The 22,299-nt window shown below is 44.8% G+C and overlaps 2 protein-coding genes and 1 long non-coding RNA gene across 8 annotated transcripts in view; 1 reads left to right on the top strand and 2 right to left on the bottom strand.

Moving 5' to 3' along the window:
• Positions 1–699: 699 nt before the first annotated feature.
• POU2AF3 (POU class 2 homeobox associating factor 3) lies at positions 700–10,283 on the bottom strand. The gene is made up of 5 exons (XM_053925229.2): positions 10,179–10,283; positions 8,151–8,245; positions 4,161–4,215; positions 2,542–2,768; positions 700–1,334 (listed from the first exon to the last, which is right to left on the bottom strand). The coding sequence occupies exons 1-5, from the start codon at positions 10,183–10,185 to the stop codon at positions 960–962; spliced, it is 759 nt and encodes a 252-aa protein (XP_053781204.1). The 5' UTR covers positions 10,186–10,283; the 3' UTR covers positions 700–959.
• Positions 2,570–19,145, top strand: LOC123480807 (uncharacterized). 5 transcript variants are annotated; one of them, XR_011651218.1, is made up of 4 exons: positions 2,570–2,649; positions 4,001–4,317; positions 5,106–9,320; positions 10,101–19,145. It is a non-coding gene; the product is annotated as an uncharacterized lncRNA (long non-coding RNA). The 5 variants fall into 5 exon arrangements; XR_011651217.1 differs by lacking the exon at positions 2,570–2,649 and adding an exon at positions 2,716–2,789; XR_011651216.1 differs by lacking the exon at positions 2,570–2,649 and adding an exon at positions 3,703–3,831.
• Positions 19,146–19,358: 213 nt separating this feature from the next.
• The window catches only part of POU2AF2 (POU class 2 homeobox associating factor 2), a 36,488-nt gene continuing 33,547 nt past the window's right edge, over positions 19,359–22,299 (bottom strand). For both annotated transcript variants that reach the window (XM_045204104.2, XM_024570791.3), the window contains exons 4-5: positions 21,269–21,567; positions 19,359–20,060 (exon numbers count right to left, since the gene is read on the bottom strand). In XM_045204104.2, the coding sequence (XP_045060039.2) occupies positions 19,659–20,060; positions 21,269–21,567 (701 nt within the window). In that variant the 3' untranslated portion in view covers positions 19,359–19,658. The remainder of the gene's footprint in view (positions 20,061–21,268; positions 21,568–22,299) is intronic.

Raw genomic sequence — 22,299 nt, 5'->3', positions numbered from 1 at the left:
GTTTTAACAATATGGTCTAGCCTAGGTAGCTTAAGTAACTCTCTTCACCTTGATAGATGGCTGGGCTTGTTCAAATGACTCATCAGAAAAAATAAATTCTGAAATTCAGTTGTAAACAACACGGCCAATCCCATAAATCAATCTATAAATATAAGTGATGCATATTTAAGGACCTGAAGCAGAAATTCAGAAATAAGATAGCGACAAATTCTCAACTTCGTGATGTATCAACTGCAAGGCAGCTCTCAGGAGAAAAAAGATCACATATTTGCCCAGGAAGTTTACAAAACAATACTGTGGAAATAAAAAAGAATTACCTGCAAGTTAACATTGCTGTAGGTAAGATGTGCTTTTTGGCCATATTAATATTTCATTGACTAATGTTACATACGAGAAACTAATGATTCTTAAATGTCTTTCTCTGATGTTGCTCCAAGATGTACGTACACCCTTACTTAAAGGTGAGGCTGATTTTCACTTTTCTGCCATCACAGCTGTGTCTACTCTGCATCCCCCTGGGAGCCCAGGCACCTCACCACATCAAAATAATTTTAAATTCATTAATAAGTGAGATTAATCTATTGAAGAGTAATTAGTGATTTCCAGAAGTAACTGATGCTATTCAAAGCAACTGGAAACTATTATTCAAAGACTTAAAAAGTAAGCCAACATTTAGTAATACAAAATTATTTATTAGTAAAAAAGTTAGAATTTGTTCATTATACAGAAAAGTAAAACAATTGAATGTTCCCTACAAAACTTTTAACTGTAAGCATACAAAATAGGCACAAGGACTGGGTCTGATTCATCTTAATGCCTAAGTTAGTGTCAGAAAACTGAAAACGGTGACATGTAAACTGTGCCTGTGATATTTTGTTAACAAGTTGCCTATTTCCAGTTGTCATTTGGTGAGGCAGAACAAGAGACATATGCACGCCATGTTCCAAATTAATGAAATTCTATGAACTATAGCAGATGTCACAGTCTGTTTCCCTCGTATAGAAATCAGTGGTTGCTGCTGCCGTGGGATCAAAGTTCACAAAGTCTGTGCCGGGATAGGGAAAATACTCAGATGCTCTGACGGTGGCCAAGTGTTCTGACTCACAGGACACACAGTAGCAACCTGAGGTGGGGGCTGGGAAGAAGCAGTCGTCCTGGGCATGCGAGGGCAAGGGAGGGTAGGAGTAGTCTTCTGACGGATAGGCACAGTTTCTGGTGTCCAGAGAAGGGGGAGAATTGTAATTCTCCGCAGCATATGAAGGTAGATGTGCTGGCGAGTAACTGTAGTCTAAGGAGCCAGAGAGAGTGGAGGAATCTGAAGGTGATTCTGGAGTCTGGAGAAATGAAAACCAAGGAAAAAAGAGCATGATAACTTAGACAGGATTAAAAGGACTGAATAGAGTGGATTTAATAACTTAGTGTAAGAACATTAGGGGTAAAGACACAAAACACTCAACCCAACCCAAGTCTGCAGCAGTAATTTCGTTTGCTGATTGCATGATTTCATAACACCACATTCTGTATTTACCTATTTTTTTCCCCAACAATAAATTGCCTTGCTTCAGTGGCTTCCTTTGTTATAACCATACTTTAGAGGATGCTTTGTCCTTAAACCACAAAATCCCATTGTGCTTCAAGTCACCTGCTCATCAAATCCTACCGTGTGCCACAATATAAGCTTTAGGTACAATATAAGCTGCAGGTGGCACCTTGGACGTTTCTCCACACCTTCGGCTGTGGAGAACAAGGTGAACATACTCAGGCAGAACTGGGGCTGGAAGAATGGGGGCCCTGTATGCATATTCTGTGGAGTTCATTTCCTATCCCCTCAATATTCAGTCTGATACCTACACAGACTTTTGACAAATCCAAATAAAAAAGGATTTACATTAAAAAACACTTACTTTTTAAGGTTTAAAATATCTATGAGTCATCTAAAAGGCATCTTAAATGACTGGTATCCTCCTACTAATGCAAACCTTTCTGTAATTTTTTTTTCAAACATTTGAGGTCCATCAAGAACAGACCATCCAAATTCTTTCAAGTATTAGGGCTTCATTTTTACTAAACATCTGAGGCTCAAATGAATTCTTGTGCCTAAACCAGACCAAAACAACCAGTTAGTAGAACAAATTAAATGGCAAAATAAAACAAAGCCCATTTATCAAAATGATAGTTTGGTGTTGTGTAGACAGAGCCTTAAGTCCATTTTCAAGAACACCCTAATCCAAAGGCTATTGTTTAAATCAGTAGTGTCTAATTAGTAGATGTCTTAACTTTATCATTTAAAACCATTAAATGTATATTGCCAGGAAACCTTTTCATCGCCACACACCAACCTGGCACAGTAACTTGGGCGATGTGTGGCTATTTCCACCTCCACTGACTTGTAAATGGTTCTGTTTGCTTCCTGGATTCTTTCCTCGTTGATGGGATTTGTATACTTTCTCATGAGTATTCTTTCAAAGCATTATTCTTACAAGGCATTATTACCCCATAGCAAATAATAAACAGATTTTGTTAAGAACAGAGATAAATTACCAGGCTCTGGTTAAAGCAGAAAGGGGCAGCCTGGAAGCTGTCCTGGAAATAGTGGGGAGTACTTTGCATGGAATTGAGCAAAGGGTCCGGGTGTGTCTGTGTCTGAAGGTAGGAATCCAAGATCTGGTCAAGGCAGCTCGGGTTTTCTTCACAAGAAGCATGACTGGAAAATTCTTGGGGTTGAAAATAATTAGGTGTGGAAGAATTCGATTCAGTTTCAAAGTAGACTACAAGAGAAAGGAAAAAAGGTATTTTTTGTTTAAAAATTGCAGTTATCAATTTGAATAAAGTTCTAGTCTACATTCTGAATGTTTACTATGTATAAGGGAAAACAAGGCTTAAGAAGTTCCAGAAAAGTAAACAGTCAGGCACTTGGGATTTTTTAGTTGCCTTAGCTAACTGAAGGTCCAGAGAAATGACTCTGGTCAATAATGTGAGAATTGGCTGTGAATGTGGGGGGGGGGGGCTAAAATAAAATGATGGTGATCCAACCTGCGTCTGACTATCACAGTCAAAAATAATGGCTCAAGCCCCCACTTTCTTGGACCACAAAAAGCATCCACATTCAGCTCCTATCTGCAGTTCAAGTAAACCTCTCAGAAAGGGCTTACAGAGTTGTTTGAGGCTTTAGGAAAACTTCTGATGTCATGGGAAATAATTCTGTTGACTGAGGGTTATTCCTCTCCTAAACTTTTCACACTTGCTCAGTAACTTAAATTTTGAGGAGTGAAGTGATATAAATGGCAAGGCAAATTAGAAATAGAAACCAGGAACATAAAGGCCAAATTAGTACTACTCGTTCTAAATTACAAAAGGGAAAAATGTTTTCTTAGTGAATTTGTTAACATGATTAATAGAATTAAAATACGTTGTTAAATATCAGACAAGAGTATTTCTGAAACCATGACTCCTTTTCCATTTTGGTAATAATAGGCCCCACCTGTGTTTATTATCCTTAAACATTCAAAGAAGACAGATTTAGAGTGTGTCCATTAGAGGAATTTTTTGAAGTGTTAAGGTTCCTTTGAAGTTAAGTGTAAGTGGCAAATTCAGTGGTGAGCCACCATAAGCAGGTTTCCTTATATTTGAACTCTTAGCTGTTGAGTGGCACAGGTAGGAGTGTTTATGTAATAGAGTTATTCGTATTGGGCTGAGAAAACTTCCAGTTGTTTGAACTGCTTTCTGGGAAGAGAGAAAAAGAAGGGGAGGGAAGTCCCTGTCGGCTAGACACTGATTGAACAAGAGCAAAGGCACGATATAGGACCTCAGGAGTTCTGTATTCCATCTAAGGTACATTGAAAAAGACAAGTTCCTAAAAACAATTTTGCTCTTTTAGTCTAGTTTAGTTACTTAGAGATGAGGACCTGGAATAAATGAGAAGAACAAACTGGGGACAAAGTAGACAGCAAAGAATAGACAGTTCAGAAAGAAGGAAACATTTGCTCTTGTTCCCTTGCAGGGCTTCCATCTGGAGTCACTGTGCTCTTTTCACCTTCTGATTGGTTGGACTACAGTTAAATGGTGGTGCCTATCTTAACCCCTGAATCAAGCATTGAAAGACTTTCGAGATGCACTTTTGAAAGAGTTTTTGAGGAAATTGCAATGCTGGCTGTACTGACCTGAAGAAGGTGGTGTGACTGGATCCGAAAGGTGGACACTGTTCCCTCCAGACAGCTGCCAAAGCAAGAATACGACCATAAAGCAAAGTGAAATGAAAGTTCTGTTTAGGGAAAGCTAAGACATTTTGATGTGAACTATGTTGCCTCCTGCTCTAAGGTAAGCCAGATTCTTTCTTCTAAAAAAAGTTAAATAAAACTGATATTATATTTTATTTAGGTTCAATTTTTAGGTTTGCTTGGGGATATATATTTTTTAATATCAGATTCTCCCATTTAAATTTTAAAGCTATTAATTTTGATAAAAATTTAATTTAAATGATTTTTATATTACAGAAATGTAACAGTTCAAGAAAACAGTAAATAGCCTTTCTATAAAACTATTCAATTTAAAATGAATAATAACTTACATTTATTTAATCCCAACTTTCATGACTTAGTCAATTATTTTCTTCAAAACTTTCATATTCTATCTGGCTACTTAGCGTTAGGAATTTGTTTTCCCCAAAGGACACAATTCCTAACTCTTTAAATCCTGATAGCTCAAAATATTCACATGTTCTTACTAGCTATGAAATACTAAAAAAAGATTTTTGTTTCTTAAAGCTGTAGTCATCGAGTTGGAGCCCATCTATATTCTAGTTTATGGTCAGGCAATATTTCAACTCCTTGTATGTTTTTTACTAATTTTTGTACAAGTTGCTTTTTTCACTACTATAATACTTGAAGTTTATAAGTGTGTTCCTTTTAACTACTTAAAGTAAAGCAGTCTGTATTTTCTAGTTGAATTGATAGTTATACTAACCGAGTAATTTAGGATTTATTATTATTATTGTTATTATTTTTTAGGTTTCAGGTGGTGGCTTTAAAGTTTAAAGGGATCAGCATTGCTCTGTGACGCTGTGCTGGGAAGCTGAGCTCACCACACCTCTCCCTCTTGGGTTACAGGGTATACTTACTCCCATACCTGGAGCAACCAGGAGATTGTACAGCAGCCACTGCTGAAAATGGAGGTGGTGTTAATTCTGAAAACAATCCATGCTGTAATGTCATGAACCAGGAAGCTGGAATCCTTCACCAGCCCTTCATGCAAATATTTGGCTGCAGCTTGAGCTGAAGGACTTGGAAGGAGTGGGTTTTAAAAACTCATTGTAGAGTTCTCATTAACCCCATTTCTCCCCAAGAACGGTCTATTTGTCTGCCTCCCTGTCTTATCTCCCTAAGGTATATTTACAATATCGTACTTGATATTCTCTTTCTAGTTCGGGTTCATGTTCTACTTTGCTTCAAGAATACAAAGAAAGGCACCTCTCTTTTAGATTTCAAACAGCACAAAAAATCCACATTCTACAATTAAAAAAAACACAGCAAGCCTGTTAAAAAATTAATGGTTAAAAAAGGATAAATTATATCTTTTGATAAGTACTAACTCAAGTTTCCCTTTATACTAAAGGTAAGAGGTGTGTGTGTGTAGGGCTCTTTGCAAATTCACCTGGCCTGGCCGAAATAAGTTTTTGTGAATCAAATTTACAAATCTTGCATGCACTCCTTTCTCCTGGCCCCATATTTGTCTCAGTCGATAACTTCCATTCACAATTTCCTTCTTAAAATTTCAAATTTGGATACTACTCTGATTTTATAACAAATTAAGATAAATCTCTTCCTGCTTTGTGTATTTTATAAAATTAACTCTCTCCTTGGCTGAAAGCTTCCTAGAGGTGTCCTTCAACCACTGAACAATTTAGAGGTCATCTCTGTTGGACCAGAAGAGTCTACACCAAGAAGCAGGCATACATTATGCCCTGGTATCTGCCATCCTTGCCAGCTGACCATACCTTCACAGCTTTCCTGGAATCCCAGATCCTTCTGCTGGTTGCCACGGAAGGACTGTACAGTTAGCTCTCGTAATTAAATCATCTGTGTGCTACTCCTCCTGCCTGCGAGGATACAGGTGGATATACTACACAAGGAACCTCTCTGCAAGGCACCGCTTCAGAAGTATTGCCTTATCATTTCTCAAGGGGGGGATTGAGAAACGCTTAGTTAAGCCAAACCTCTCCAGGGAACAGATACTGATCAGATACACAAGTGAAATATTTAACCCTTGCTTTCCTTCCTGCAGTTAGCTAGCAGGGGAATAGTGGCCAAACCAACCTGTAAGCGGCCAACAGCAATAAAATCGCCATGCCCAGCGGGACTTCTCCAGGGGCAGCTGAAGCAGAATTCTACCTTGTACTAAAGCTCCGTAATGAAAAATTACATTTTGTTATGAACATCTTGATGATTTTTTTCTCCAGAAGCATTTTCCAGTTCCCTTGTTCCCGGTTTTATTAACTTTATAATTATCTGTGAATTGAAGGGGCTGATGGTTGAGGTTACCAGACTCCTGCTCAGCACAGCTGGATATGCTGAAACATGAATTTAGGGAGCTGATAGGTGGGAAGTTTTTTTTTTTTTTAAAAAATTAAGAATAATAAGACCTTGATTCTACTTTTAGCTCGACCATCAGTAACTGCAAGACTTTGAACTTAGCTGTAATAGAGGCATACAGATTCCTAATCTACTTACCTCCCCTGCTTATTATAAGAACCAAATGAAAAAAATGAGTGTGCAAAAAATGCTTTTAAAGAACCACTGTAGAACCCTTTACAAGTGGAAGGAAGTTTTATTGTGTTAGCTGAAGTACTGCATATAAAGGTACTAACTTTGCCACCAAATTTAAAATTTGCACAGTACAGGCCATATCACAGAAAATTCACACCTGAACCTCTAAACTCTGAGCAAAGGGTACAGATGAACACTACTGAAAAGCTGGCTTTCAAGCCTTGGTTGCAATTTTATTGTAGCTGCTTTTCACAAATGATAATGATAGCTAGCATTAATTGAGCACTTACTATGTGGAAAGCACTCTTCTAAGTGATTTATATGCAATAACTCATATAGCCCTCTCACAATCTTATCTTCAATTTAAAGATGAGAAAACTGAGGCAAGAGAGGCAGAATAACTTGCTCAGAGGATACACACCCCATTGAGGTGCTGAGATCTGAACCTAGCCCACTGGCTCTGCTGTGCTCACCACCCCTAAATCATTTGCCTCTTCTCACAAAGACCCATTTCATGAAGTCCTGCACTGCGCACAAACAGCACCAGGCACAAAACCCATTGCCGGGGCATGCACCAATAAGCTGGAGGAGCACCAATGCTGGTGTTGGCAATATGGGCCCTAGCTGTCAGATCCGTGCACAACTAAACCAACCCACAAGCAATTGTACAATCAAGGGCTTGCAGTGATGGATTTCCCTCTCCTGGGAGATAACCTGACCTACTTTATTTGGTTCTGCTGCTGTCCTGAGAGCTCTTGGCAGCACTGTCTGTTTAGAATGTACATAAATGGCAGGGTACTCTTATGACTATCCAGACCTATCCTGTGAGGATCTGGAACAACAAAAGGCTTCACTACATCTTAAGGAGGTGGTTCTTTATTCCAAGCTGTCTCTTCTGCAGAGACATGGCCCCTTTCCATTGGGAACTTTCAGTTTGGTGATTTCCAGATAAATGACTTCAGAGGCCAGGTTCTAGAAGAATGAAGAGGGAGGGGGTCGGTTCCACAGAGATTCTGTCCTTGAAGGAGCTTCCTAAAACGAAGTTTCTGGGAGAGATTTTTTTTGGATATGTGAGGGCACACACACTGTCTTCCTAACAGAATAACAACCTACTTACCTGCTGGCTGCTCCTCTCCCTACACAGGATCAACAAGCCCTTCTTACTCAACTAGGATCAGGGAGGGATGGGCTCCCCCAAATCCCGAGCCCCAAACATGCCACAGCTGTTCTTTGTGTCTTCCTGTGGTGAACTAGGATGAAGCTGGACACGAAATTTACAAAAACACCTGAGGAAGGCCAGGTCTGGGTGGTGACTGAGGCCCAGGGTGGTCTCTACACATTCCCAGATGCCTAACAGGAGTCGGGAGTAAGTGAAGGGTTTATGCTTACTGTTCCCCCTGAGGCTGCCTGGTGAGCCCTTCTCTGCTGCAGCAGCTCCTTCACTGTGATCTTCACCCGGACACCTTGATACACCTTTGGTTTTTCTGGGGAAAGACAGCTGGGTCAGTGGTCAAGTGTGAGGTTTGGGTGTCAGTCTGAGGTGTGGGGGTCCTCTTTATAAATCTTGGCACCTGAGGCCAGCTTTCTAGGTTTGGAGAACACAAAGAGAATGCCTAAAGGCAAGTGGGAAAGAAACTTATTTGGAGGGGTGAAGAGAAGCTGGGCAGATTGCAGGGCCTCAGTGGGGACCAGAACATATGGAAATCTGGGGGGCCACCCACCTCAGGTTGGGTTCTATCCCTAGACCAATAGCATACAGGTTTTTCCACTTAGGAATGTGGAGACCAGTCCAGGGGAGTTTACCATCTTGGCTAACTAAGTTGGGGGTACCTAGGCCCAGCCCACTGGCCTGGCAGAGGGTATTATGGACCAGAGGAGGGGCTGCGCACAGTTTCAGGGGCACGCTCTGATCTGTAGTTGCTGACCTGTTCCACTCCCTCGTAATGCTCCCACTGGTATACAATCACTGATTCCCTTCCTTCTCCACCAAGCCAGATGTGGCTTCTGGGGAGGCTTCGGCCTCTACGTGCTCTTGGTCTGGAGGCCAGCGGGGCAGGTTGTGAGGTTGGGGGAGACTCATCCTTGGGCCGGTGAGGGACCTGCCAGACTGATTCCAGTACAGGGCCCAGACCCTGGGAACTCCGTCCCTCTCTTCCAGGATCTTTTTCTTCTGCCTTCCCGCCCTAGCCCCCTTCCTCCGCCTTTCCTGCTCTCCATCTTTCCCTCCTCCCTCTTTAGGCCCGGCTCCCGCTCTCCCCTTCCTCCCGTCTCTCCCCACCCCCTCCCTTTCTGGTGCTGGCAGTTCTCCGCCACGAGTGGAGGCTCCGAGTCTAGTCCGCGTAGCGCGAGTTCCAGGAAAGCCGTGCAGGGATCCCGAGGATTGGGCGCGCGCGGCTGGAAGGCTGCTCTACGGCTGGGGCTGCCCTCCCGGCCGGCGCGGCAGGGCCGGACCGTACGTCTCCGGCCGGCTGAGCGAGCCGAACGCGCGCCTGACGGTCGGCGGGGAGGGAGCCGGAGTGCGCCGGGAGCTGGGCCGTCCCGGGGCCCCTCTAAGCCGCAGTGAGTAGCTCGGGCCGGGCTGTTAGGTTACGCGGGGCCGAGTGAGCGTTCCCGGTCGGGAGTGGCCGGGGGAGCCTAGTGCGACTTCCTATCTGACCTCAACTTTGGAATGAGGGCCGCCGGGGTAATCGCGCGGGGAGGGGTCGGGCCTTGAGCCTCGGGGCGGCCGCGCGACCTGTCCGGGAGCGTGGCGACAGTGCCTGGCCGCCAGCGCCTCGCCTGGTGGTTTCGGAGACCGCAACTGGACTGCAGGAAGCCCCCAGGCCTAGTCTTGGGAGTTAGGGGGTCTCCTCAGGAGAGGAGGTTGCGCTATTTGTCGCCCAATCCCAGGGAATCCCAATCCCGTCCCGCAGAAAATGGGGGCCGCGTCTTCTCCTCGGTCCAGTCTCTCCCCGCGATTTTCTCTCCGGGTTTGCGGCTCCGCGGGCTGCGGGCGCGGCTAGGGGTCCGCACAGAGACCGCCACAGTTCAGCTCCGTGCAACCCGCGCGCCCGGCTAGCGTCCTGGGCTCACCGCGAGCCTCTAGCTCCCCCGCGCCGCCGCTTTTGGGCGCGCACAGCCCGCGCCGCGAAATCCCCGTGTCACAACTCTGGCCAAGTGGGAGGGTGGGTGGGTGGGGGGCTGGCGTAGGCGGACGACCTTAGCATTCAACTCGGCACCTGGGCCTCTGCTCTCGGGAGCAGGCGCCGAGTGGGAGCGGCCACAGTGTGGCCTGTGCCCCCTCCGGATCCCCGGCACACCCTTGTATGCTCTGACTTTGTGCCTCTCTGTTCTATGCAGGAAAAGCTGTGGAAATACACCCATATCAAAACGCCCCTGGCCCGCGTGACCCTGCCCCAGGAGAAGCAGCTGAGTTACCCGACATGGTGGTCAGCAGAAGCTGGGTCCGTGGCTGGGTGCTTCAGCTGCAGGGACTCAGCGCCTAGGAGGGCTCCTGTGCGAGGAGAGAAGCAGAGATGCAACATTTTTAAAGTTTCACAAAGCATCCAGCTGCATCCAGGTTCCTGGAGCAGGAGACAAACAGAATTAATGTTTTATACCTTCGGGTATAGGTTTGAGTTTTTTCCCCCTCATGCCAAGTATTTAAAACCTCTAGAAACCCATGATTTGACAATCAATGATTGCGCGGTACTTTCAATTTGAATATTCAAAGGCTTAACAAAATGGACTATCTTCTGCAGAAATCCTGCACACAGACACCCCACAGAGGGTCCAGAGAAACAGGGAGTGACACCCCTTTGGGTCCTGACCCTTGCTTTTATTCTATTTTGAGCATTTTGCCCACCTTCCCACAGACAGAGCAGGAGTGCTCAAAGATGCTCTGTATTTCTGCCTCAAAGGCAGCTCCGGGAGCCCTGAGTGACTCAGGCTGCCCTTGATGACCACCTGAGCCAGGCTGGCTGGCCGGATTGATCCCCACGTCCCCTCTTTCTATTTTAGGGGGAAAAATCTTACTTTTTGCACAGTGAACATGGCAGCCAGTAGGTATGGCATAGCAAGGAGTCACTCTGGGCCCAGGTTGCAAGCCAGAGGCCCAGCAGAAGCCTTAGCTCTGCACCGCATCTCCTTCTGGCCCTGCTTGGCTACCAGCAGGCTTCCCTCCCCTTTGGCCTGCTCTCTGTCTGGGGCCCGACCACCGGGGTTTCAGCAGAATGCCTGCTCATTAAGATCCTTTGCTCTTCTGCAAGGTGCTGGGGGCTGCCCATGGGGTCTTGCAGTTTGGAGATTTTCTGAGACTAGTGGTTTCTTCACTGTGAAGTTTCCTCTTCTCCCCTTTTTCTCCCTCTAGAGCATCCCTGCTAGTTTGCTGCAGGAGCTTTTGTTGAGAAGTAATAATACATTTGACTCCTGCTCAGTCAAATGTATTATTTGAGCTGAAAGAATGTGGATGCACTTAAGCCTTCACACTTTGGCAAGAGAGGTGGGGGGTGGGGGCAGGTGGTCCAGGCCTGAGCCCCTCACTAATGACCTGGGGCTGTGTTGGGTCATCTTTTCCAAGCACTTACTGTGCCTCTTCTGTGTGACTTGGAAGCTTGAGAAGACAGGAGTGGTTCAGGAAGGGAGAGAGTACCAGGCCAAACCTTCTCCTAGCCCCTGAGGGAAGGGGAAAACACTGAAAGACAGAGGCATGGTGAGATTCCCTTTGCAAATAAGCCAGACATTCCCATAAGGCCAGGCCCGGGAATGGTTATAGGCCTCTACTGGTGTTCCCAGAGTTCTCTGAAATGCAGAAGTAGAATTGAGCCCCACAGGGCACCAGAAAAAATCTGAATGCCCTCAAATGTGACTGATGCAGGGTGGAGCCTAAGGGAATGAGGGAACAGGGCTGTCTGGTAATGACAAGACTTCGGAGGCTGTGATGGGTAGGAATTGCTTGGCAGCTGAAGCCTTGTCTCTGGTGGAAGGGACCAGGGCTGGGAACCCCTGAGGTGGCACCTGACAGTGGAGGGCAGGACAGGGTGTGCTTGTCTCCAGCCCAGCTGGAATCTGTAACAGCTTCTGGAGCCTCTTTCTCCAAAGGCCCCTGAGCTTGTGTCCTGAGTTTCCCTGCTGGAAGTCAGACTGCAGACCAGACTCAGGAAGAGGGGAAGAACACGAGGTCAGAGGGTTCCAATTTCCTTTCTCCCTGCCCTGCCCTGCCTGGGCACTGCTCCTTCTGCAGGAACAGTGAACGAAGCAGCATAGATTCAGATGGTGTTTTGTCTTACTAGCTTTTCCCACTATTTCTTTTTCCTTTTGTCATGTACCTTTTTGTTTTACAATTATTATTTTTTTTGGTTTGCTTTTAAAAATCTTCCTCTTTTTTATTTGGCCACTTTGTTTATTTTTTCCCAAGTTTCTTTTTGTCTGCCTTTCACTGCTTTCCTCCATTTCTTGCCTTTTTTTTTTTTTTTCCTTTCTCCCTGGCTCCCTGTGTGTGTGTCTGTTTGCCCCTGTTCTGAGGTGCTGTCTCACGTTTTCAGGCTCAGTCTCCTTCCTTTCATGTGGAGATGGGCAGGGATGGCAGGAAGCCATAGCGTTCCCTTGGCAACATCACTGAAGTTGATGTTGATATTGGCTGCCCTGTGAAGATGGCGGGCAGCGCTGGGTGAGAGGTAAGCTCCTTGGAAATCACAGGGTCTGTAGGGACAGTGAAGACCTCTCTGTCCTTCCACCGGAACACCTCTGCCTGAGCCACGGCAGCGGTTCTGGGGGCTTGAGTACTGTCACCTGCGGCTGGGACAGGTGTTCCGGTGCAGTTGCTGGCCTGCAACTTCAGACAGCTGGGTTTCCTCACACCTGAGCCCTATTTTGAGAAAGAAGTCCTCATTTTTTAGCCCAACATTAAGAACTCTTAGTTTCTGCTGTTTCTATAACTGCAAGACCCCAGCTCAGGTATTCAGGAGCCAAACACCATACTTTTGGGCATAAGGGAGAATCCTTTCTAAATGTATCCTGTGAAGCCTGTTTTAGACCTGCATGTGCCATGAGGCCTGGGGCAACCATGTCTGCCCTGGGACCCCATAGACTTGGGTGTTTCGAACAAGAGACTTTGAAAGTTGTCATTAATTGAGTGTTGATTGGATGCCAGGCACCGTCTGGTATAGTCTTCTCATTTCACAAAAGGGGGAACAGGCACAGAGGGGTAAGCAACGTGCCCAAGTGGCCCCCTAAATGGCAGGAGTGGGAACCAAACTTGGATACATCTGATGCTAAAGCTTTTCCTCTTAACTATCATTGCTGTCTTCCTGATCTTTCACAGCACAGGCTTTCAGGCTTTTTCAACTTCAACCCACAGAAGAAATCCACTTTGCATGTTCACGTACTATACCTATAACAATATCTACATATTTACGAAACGAAAGTTTCATGAGACAGTGTACACCTGTGTGTATGAGGCACTCTGAAATTTTTTATTGTATTCCATTTTTTCCATTTCATTCTGTTTATGAAAACTCTATGTTGGCTGGGAGTGACTAAGATAATTTAACGGCCCACTAATGCATTGTGACTGGTAGTGGAAAAATACTGCCTATAGGACGTGCAAACGCACATGTCTCTGTTGTGCATGTGGAGGTGGTTGGTTTGCTGTCTGTTTTACTCTCTGGTTGTGGGAGGAGACTAAGGTGGCGCAGCAAACTGACTTGAGAGTATTCTGTAAACACAAGACATCAGAACCCAAAGAACAGGCTGGCCAGAAGGGAGGGTGAGCTGTTAATTATGCTAAGTACAGTTTGTGCTTTGCAAACTGGGAACTTACTCCCTTTTGCTGGGGGCATTGCCACCTCTATGGTGTCCTGATAGGCATTTTTGGGTCTTACAAGCATAGAAGGCTGAAAAATATTGTGGGGTTTCAACAGCTTCAACAGGCTCACTTGCTTAAAAATATAACATAAGGTCCTGATGTTTGCACGTTGGAAGGGATCTTTAAGGTGCTGAGAAACTTGTCAATATCCCTGCTGGTGGTTGTCCAGCCTCAGGCTCTCTCCATTGCTTGCCGGGCTGCTGACCCACGAAGCTGAGGAAATGGGAGCTCACTATTTATCGGGCAGCCTGTTCTACTATTAGACTGCCTTAAATATAATCATTGATGGAGCCAAAAGCCAGTTAGGTATTAACTGAGCACCACCTATATGCCAGGCATGGTATCAAGTACCAGGGATGCAAAGATAAGTAAGTCCTGCTTTCTATCATCAACTGCTCTGTGAGTAACGTGGAATAACTGCTTCCTACTTCCACACTACTGATTCCCCACTAGGGGTCTGTTTGGCCATTCATTCACTCATCCATTCATTCAAAAAGCATATACTGATTATCTACTCTGACCAGGCTGTGCTAAGGCTGAAGAAATTACCATGCCCACCCCCCACCCAAAGCTTTTCTTTTTGAGGCTCCCCATCTTGCGTTTCTCTAGTTCTTCATGTATTATAGTTCTGCAGGACTCTGGGCCACTGCACTAAGAAACCCTTTAGTTTGTCATTGATCTTCATAAAGTCACTCAGCATGCAGAATAATGAGAATAGAACACATTTCTTTTTAAAGTTTCAAATTAACTAGTTTAACTCAATTTTTGTTAGTGTTTTGTATGTAAATGACACTGCAGAGCACTATATTTTCCCCACAAAAGAGGAGATTTTATTAAACTTAGACACAAAGATGAAAAGGCTTTCAGTGTAAGGAAAAGGGGGAGTTTATTCTGTTCAAATTTGACTACAGCTCTAACCTCTATTAATGCAAACTTCTTTTGTCATTTTGACTTTGGGGTACTGTTGCCAAACCTTGTGGCAAATATCAAGTTCCAAAAACATGGAGGAAATAAGTAGTTACTGGGCCCAGAGTGAATGTTTGGTCCATATGAAAGTGACCAAGCAGACCATTAGGTAGAGATCACTTAATAATTTGTACTAAGTCAGTCTCTTCCATATTCAAAGTTTTAACTTTCCCTTCAGAGGCTGCCATAGGGAATGAACATTTGATAATTTTTCATTTCAATAAGGGAAATACATCACACAAGATGAATACCATTACAGAGGATGAAAAGTTCATCTTCTACTCAAAACTTTTATTATGCAACATATGTCATAGAAAACATACCTAAAAATTACCATGATAAAAGCCTGTGAATATTAAGATATAACACAGTTGATACATAGTTGAGTTTCCTTTATGACCAAGTTAATTTATTAAGCATTAAACTTCTGGATTATTCCACTCAAGACCCTTGGTTAGGGTGAAGGTCAGTAGGGACATCTATCAATTTTCCTAACGCAAAAGAGATAATTCTTAGGTATTATTTGGTTTGTCCACATTTTTTTCCTTTTGAAACTTCTAAAATTTTTTGCAGATATCTCCTCTGAGGTTGCAATGACATTGCATACTGCAAACTACACATCTGTTTATCAGGGGTTCTGATTAGAGGACCCTTCTACATCAAATGTCAAAAATAACACTGCATCATCATTTACAGATAATTGTAGAAGATTTTTTTCCCTATTTAGTCTGATTTTTGGAGATTCTGTTTACTACTCTACTTTTGTATTTGTTTTAATCACACTGCAGATAATACCAAACATTGGGAACTTTTATTTATAATACTTCCTAACATAGTACATAAGGATACAGAATGAATATATAAACATTCTTCTGTCCTACTCCAAATATTCAGTAATTTTTCTTTTTAGAGACATTTAAAAATACTGAATTAACTTTTAAAAATATATTACCACCACAGCCCGATACCCAGTGCCGTCGGCATGTGCAGGGTGTCGCTGTGCTGAACCCTAAACGTGGCTGAGATGGTGGGGAGGAGGTGCCTGGGGGAGCTGTCACCCACAAAGTCAGGGTCTCGGTAGTTATTCATCTTTGTGGTGTAACTCCAGTTTAATTTAACAAAGATTTTCCTGAGCTTCTGCAGTGTGCTGGCCACTGAACCAGCGACTAGAGACACATGGCTGAGCCCTTCCCGACTCCCTGCCTTGGTGAGTCCGTGAGATGGTCACTCTATCTGGAGGGTAAGATTTTGTGCCTTCGCTCTCTAAGTCAATGGTTACTGAGTTTGGTGTATAAAAGGAATCGGGTCATGTTGAATAGAGAGGATACTTCATACAGAACCCAATAATAGAACCTAAAGAAAATATAATTTAGGTGTGTGATTGGTAGAATCATGATAATGTAAAGTGACTTAAACTTGGGACATCAATTGTTTTTTCAGTTCTTTTTTAAGTTTATTTTTATTATAGTTGGCATACAATATTAGTGTCAGGTGTACAACATAGTGATTCAACACTTATATACCTTAAATGTGATCACCACAAGTCCAGTGCCCTCTGTCACTGTGCAAAGTTATATCGACGCTTTCCGCAGGCCGTACATCACATCCCCATGGCCTATTTGTTTCATAACCGGAAGTCTGTACCTCCTATTCTCCTCACCTTTTTCTTCCGTCTGCTCCCACCCCCCCACTCCAGTAACCATCAGTTTATTCCCTGTATGTATGAATCTGTTTCTGTTTTATTTTAGTTCTTTAAATATAACTAATGCCTCACTTCTTATGAATGTATCATTTAGATTTATGTATTGAATAGTGGGTCACAAAGCTACTAGTAAAACTTTTCTATCTATTACGTATGTATGTATGTAAATATGTATTTTACCATTGGGGCTAACAACTCTTTTCCCTTTGTGGAATTTACTGTCGTGGGCTCTCGTACGGAAGCCACGGAGCGTTTCTTCCCCACCCCTTCCCCTGTCACAGCAGTGCCGTATGGTGTTACTGACCGAGCTGCAGCAAGTCGTTTGCTCCTTTAGGAGCATTTGTTCAACAGCAAGGTAAAGGTGTGGTTTTCTTCGCTCATTTTTAGGGTTTGTGTAACATATAAAGAGACACAAACACTTCCAACTACTACTGTAATGTCTGTTTCCAGTGATTTATGGGAGGGTTGTTTAGGTTGCAGCTTTTGCATAGGCAAACTTTGCTTTCAACTTCTTTTTGATATTATCACCTAGTAAGCTTTTTTAAGCAGCTTGAACTTGACATCACTACCTCTGCTTAATCTTCAAGGACCTGCAAGAGCCGGGTGTTTTGAATCCGAACTCTCTAATTTTCTCTTGCTTCCCCAGAATAGTTGTGAGTGGGAGCACAGCAGGTCTAAGAAGGTGAGGGAGGGAGAGTGCTCACTTTTTCTTATGCTGGCGTTGTGCATTATTATGAGAAGTTAGGCCCTGGCCTGCAGCAGGAAATGGAGAGCAGTCTGATGGGAAATGGGATAGGGAAATACAATTAATTTCCTTGTCATAATTTTATGCTTGGTTTTACTTTTTAACAAAGTATTGTAAATTCCTAGAACAATAAAATAGAACTAAATTAGTATATGCAATATAAAAACACACTGTCAAGCTAAATAGAATTCTTAAAAATCATTTACATGTGGAATTATTGGAACCCCCCACTCCCCACCCCCACCCCCTTTAGGCTAGCTAACTTAAATGGATTCTAGATAGAATATAGGCCTGTGTATGTCTCCTTTTTTATAAATTAATTTTGTCAAACATGATGAAAGGGCTTGGATGCTTTAAGAAGAATGCAGACACTGCTGGTTGCTGGGCAGTACTTACCTGGTAGCCAGTATGTCCTCCAGTTGTGAAGGGATGAACATGACACACGAGAAGATGACAGCGAACTAGGAGGAGTGAGCACGCCCACCATTTGGCATTATAATCAAACAAAGGTTAAAGTGATGTGGAGATACACCTATGATTTACACAGCCATTCTTGCGTATGCTGTTTAGTAACAGGGGGTGAACAGATGACTACAGTTGTGAATTTTATACAGCCAATGTAGAAAAATGACTTTGAGACCCTGCTGAAGACCCCTAAATCTATAGAGAGGGCCAGCGCTCCTCTTTCTGATGCAGGAATTGCTGTCCAGATGTGAGTGACACAGGCTGACAGGTGGCTCTCCCGAGGATACTGGGAACCAGGACTGAGGTCTCAAATCTCAGTGGACTGAAAGGGCAGCTCTCTCTCCCACAGTAGAATTTGCCCGCAACCCATTGAAGAGCAAATACTGAGCAAAGTAAGGATCAGGGAATTGAAAGGAGGGCGGGGGCCCAGGAAAGTGCGGCCCTTTAGCCAAGGACCACAGATGCCCTCAGATCTGCTCCTGCAGGGATGTTCCCCCAGGACTGTGCTCAGAGGTGTGAGGGAGAGAAAGTTGCCCTATCCAAGCACTTCGATCGTACTCTACACATCAGGGGTGTGTTCACTTAACCAGAAAATACTCCTGAAGGCCTGGAGAAGGAGTAAGATCAATTATTCACTTCTCAGCGTTAATTAACGTCTTCATTTGATTTTCCGGACTCCTACCTCACTGAGGTAGAGCATGGGGCACTGTCACAAGGGATGTGATGGAGACTCTTGAGGGGCTTTGGGCAACCAGGTAGAAAATGAGAGGACTGGACCCCTAGGAGATGGAGGGAAAAGGCATTGGGTAAGGAGGGACCAGAGGGGTCAGAAAAATGTGTAAGGGAATAAAGGACGGAGGTAAGATGAAAGAAGGAGTGTGGGTGTAACCTGTGGGCTGTGATCCATGCATTGCAAAGTCAAAGTGTGTGCGAGGCATTCAGGTGGCCTAGAAGAGGGTACCCTGCTTGGTGGAAATTACTCTGGGAACTTAATTGGCGAAGGAATCCACACCGATCAAACTTACATAAGAGAGACGACTGCCTCAGGTGTCAGTTTCTTCATTCAAACATAGAAAGAGCTGTGCAATTCTGACCAATGAGCCATCGACAAGATCTCCCTTTAAATGGGGGATGTTATGTGTAATGCCACTGGCCCACACCTGAGAGTACATCCGCCTCCAAGTCCCTTTGCTTCTTGGTGTTCTGTGGTCTGCGGTTTCTTGCTGACAGCTCAGTCCTGCTCTCTGCATTCCCTTTACAACACATTTATTCTTGTTTGATCACTGACTGCCCATTTTGCTAACCCACTCTGATAACTGCAGGTTTATTCCATCAGAGAGACAACATGTAGCTAAATTGTGGCAACCATTGATCAACATAAGTTTTTGCCTTTATTGTTTTTTTCCATAGCCTAATTTTTGGACACTCTGGGCTTTAGGGAAGAGTCAAAACTATATATTTATGAAGCCATAGTCTTCTGACCTCATCCTATTTTAATGACAAGAAAGCGTTCATATATGGTGATATATTTGTTACTGGGCCTCTTTACAAGCTGCTGTAAGGAGAGAAATGTACAGAACAAATGCTTAGTGCTTTACAGTCCCACGGTATAAAATGGAGTAGTTTTAGTGCCCTAAACTACATTGTGTCCTATGCATTCTCTTTACTAAAGAACACGCAGAGTCACAGCTGGGTGGGGAGGGGGTGGTGGCGGGTGGAGGGACTGAGCAAAGTGGGAAAAGGACTCATGGACACTGACAACAGGGTGGTCATTGCTTGGGGGGAGGGAAGTGTAAGGGGACTAAATGGTAATGGAAAAAATACAATAAAGATTAAATAAAAAATTAAACAGAAAAATCAGTATGTTTTATGGATCTGCATAAACTTTTAATGTAATTTAAGAAAAAACATTAATGCCAAAAATGATACTTCAAAGATAGGAGAAGAATCAGAATGCATTGGGTTACTAAAGTTCCAAAAAGACCTCATTCTCATTAGTATATGGTCCCTGACAAGTTGGGGAAATAAATTCCATTGTCCATTAACAAAGGGAGGCACCATGGCTTATCTTGAAAATCCAGTTCTGAGTGAGCTGCCACACCAAAAACAATCTGTGGCACATAGAACCCAAGTTAAAAAATAAAATGAAAGCATAGATGCTCTTCAGTGCGCCCCTCAATAAGCTCTGCGGCATTCATATGACCCCCACACCATGTTCCCATCTTCTTTGGTCCATGGTGAAGGGTCCTGAGGGGCAGAGGCATCTGCCCCCTCGTCTGGGGCGAGGGACACCACCTTCGGTGGCAGGTCATTGGACATTGCTGTGAATGGGGTGAAGGGGTATGGGGGCGGGGTGGGATACCCTGGTGTGTGATACAGATCCTCCAGTGCATGCAACGAGTAGGACTGAGCCCCAGCCACGGGTCCCCCCCAGCTCGAGTTCCTGTGCTGGGTGGTGCTGCCTGACTCCAGCTGGGAGAGGCAACTCATGCTGGGTGGCAAGGTCTGCAGGGCATCGGTGGGCACGGGGTCCAGCTGGCTGAGGCCATCCGGCACTGTCTGCTCCCATGAGTCTCTCTGAGGAGAATGGAAAGGTCACTGGGGTTAGTCAAGAGGTGATACTCTGATGTGAACAGATTTCCTCCCCCACGTGGGGTGCTGCTGGACGAAGGCCTCTGCTGTCTGAGGCCTCTGTACCAGGCAGCTTTTCCCTTGGGTTATTGACACCAGCAGTGAAGGTTTTAGCTCCCTTTGTACTCCAGAATGAGGTTCTCCATATGTATTAAGATTCCTTTCCCCAGAAAACAACATTAAATGAGTGAAATATGAGAATAAGAAAACAAACATTCATACAGCATTTTGACATTTACAATGCACTGTGTCTTGCATTCGTTTTGAACTTCACAATATTAGGTGTGCTGGAGTGCCCTTTCCACAGTGGGGAACAGGCCAGCGGCCCCTGGAGGGAGTGGGCCTTGGAGTAGGCTGGGAAGGCCACCTGATCTGGTGAGCAAAGCTGTGGGAATCTCATTGGCTTGGAAGTGGCAAGATTTGGGGTTCCACTCATGGCTGTGATACCTACTAGCTTCCTGACTGAGCACTTCCCTTGGTTTACAGTAAAATGGGGCTTTAGTAACAATATCCTGGGAAGTTGTGAGAAGTAAATGACCAAAGACACATAGAAGGTCCTGACTGGAATGGGGACTCAGAAATGTTAATTCCACCCTGCCTCCACCCTCCTTTTGTCTAAAATTCCATCTTTAGAGAGATTCATTCCTTTGTGGTTGAAGGCTCTCCAGTTTTCTAGAAGGAGGGTGTTAGTGTTCTTCAGATCTTTATGAACATCTCTTTGGAAGGACTGAGAGTGAGCGAGGGTCTATTAGGGTAGAAGTGCTGTGGGGAGCAGAGGGGGTTACAGTCTAACTTGTCTGAAATTCAACTTCATGGCTCTTCCCTTGCTCTGGAAGAATGGTGGGAGACCATCTGGTCAAGCCCGCAGGGCATTAACCCAATGGATGTAAATCCTGCCTTGTTAGCCATCCCCGCCCAAGCCCCTGGATCACCCCTCCTGCTGTCCTGGGCGGCAGGGATCTCTGAGGGAGGGAGGCTCCACCGGAGAGTATCCTGGCTGTCCTGGCGTCTCCAGGGCAGGTGTAGAGCAGCCTCCCGGGTGTCCAGGGCCAGCCAGGCCTGGCTTCAGCCTGGTTGCCAAGCGTTTGGGCTGGTGGGACCACCTGAGCCCTCATCTTAGTGACTCCCTAACCATGGAATATATACACACTCACCAGCACAAAGTGTGTGGGGTCGCTGGGGAAGGGGGGCGGCAGGAGTGGTGGCAGGGGCGAGGTGCCCAACAGAGGGCCCGTGCTGGGCGTCAGGGCCGGTGGACGGTGGTCCCCATAAGGCTCCGGGAAGTAGGAATCCAGGAGGGTGGGGTGGCTCTGCCCCCCGGAGGATTCGCAGGGGAAGGGCTTTGCCACGCTGGAGGTGCAAAGGTCGTTTGCAAATTGTTTGGTGGTGTGGAAGTCGGAGTCAGACAGGAAAGATCTTCTGACACCATAGTAACCTGACATGACCGGTGAACCTGTTACCAAATGAAAAGCAAACAAGCAAATTTTTCCTCTTGGGAAAGTCAAGGCGTTTCTGTTGCAACCGAGTCCCTCCATCTAGGAAACGATGTTCCCAAGACATGCCTCACACCAAGGCTAACATTTAAGTAGATACATGCCTTGAAAGTGTTGAATACTGCTGCGTTACCACTTTTATCTAGTCCAGCTCAAACAACGTGTGTTTCACGTTCACTCTGCCTTTGGGGATGATTTCACTTCAGGTGGTGCAATCGTTCACTGCTCAATCGTTCAGTCACTCAACACACATTCATCGCGCACCTTCTTTCTGTGTCAGGCACCCGTGCTAGGGAGGGGTTGGGCTTAAAGAGATAAGTAAGCTGGCATTCACATTTTATCCCACGAAGCATCTTTCCCACTGCTTCTGAGCTCTGTCCTCATATACACAGGACCATTAACAAGAGGCTGCTTCTGGGCATATTATCTGAGATTCAGTATCTCTAGATAAGGTGATACTATAACCTCACCCCAATTCCGAAGTCAGGTTGTATTCTTCTAATCCTCTGTATACGGACGGACTTTCAACATCGCGTCTGGCATCTAGCAGGCAAGGCTTGCTTGCTTTGAAATGATAGGGCTTCTGTGCAGCCAAATTTGGGGAAGGAGCACAAAAAAAATATTTCCTGGTTGAGGGGTCTCGTGTTATTTGCCGCCCTCTTGTGGCCATAGTGTGGGCACTGCAAGTTTGG

Source organism: Desmodus rotundus, chromosome 5 (genome assembly GCF_022682495.2).
Source record: "Desmodus rotundus isolate HL8 chromosome 5, HLdesRot8A.1, whole genome shotgun sequence".
NCBI lineage: Eukaryota > Metazoa > Chordata > Mammalia > Chiroptera > Phyllostomidae > Desmodus > Desmodus rotundus.
Note: the sequence above shows the minus strand (reverse complement) of the source record. Positions and strands in the feature narration are given on the sequence as shown.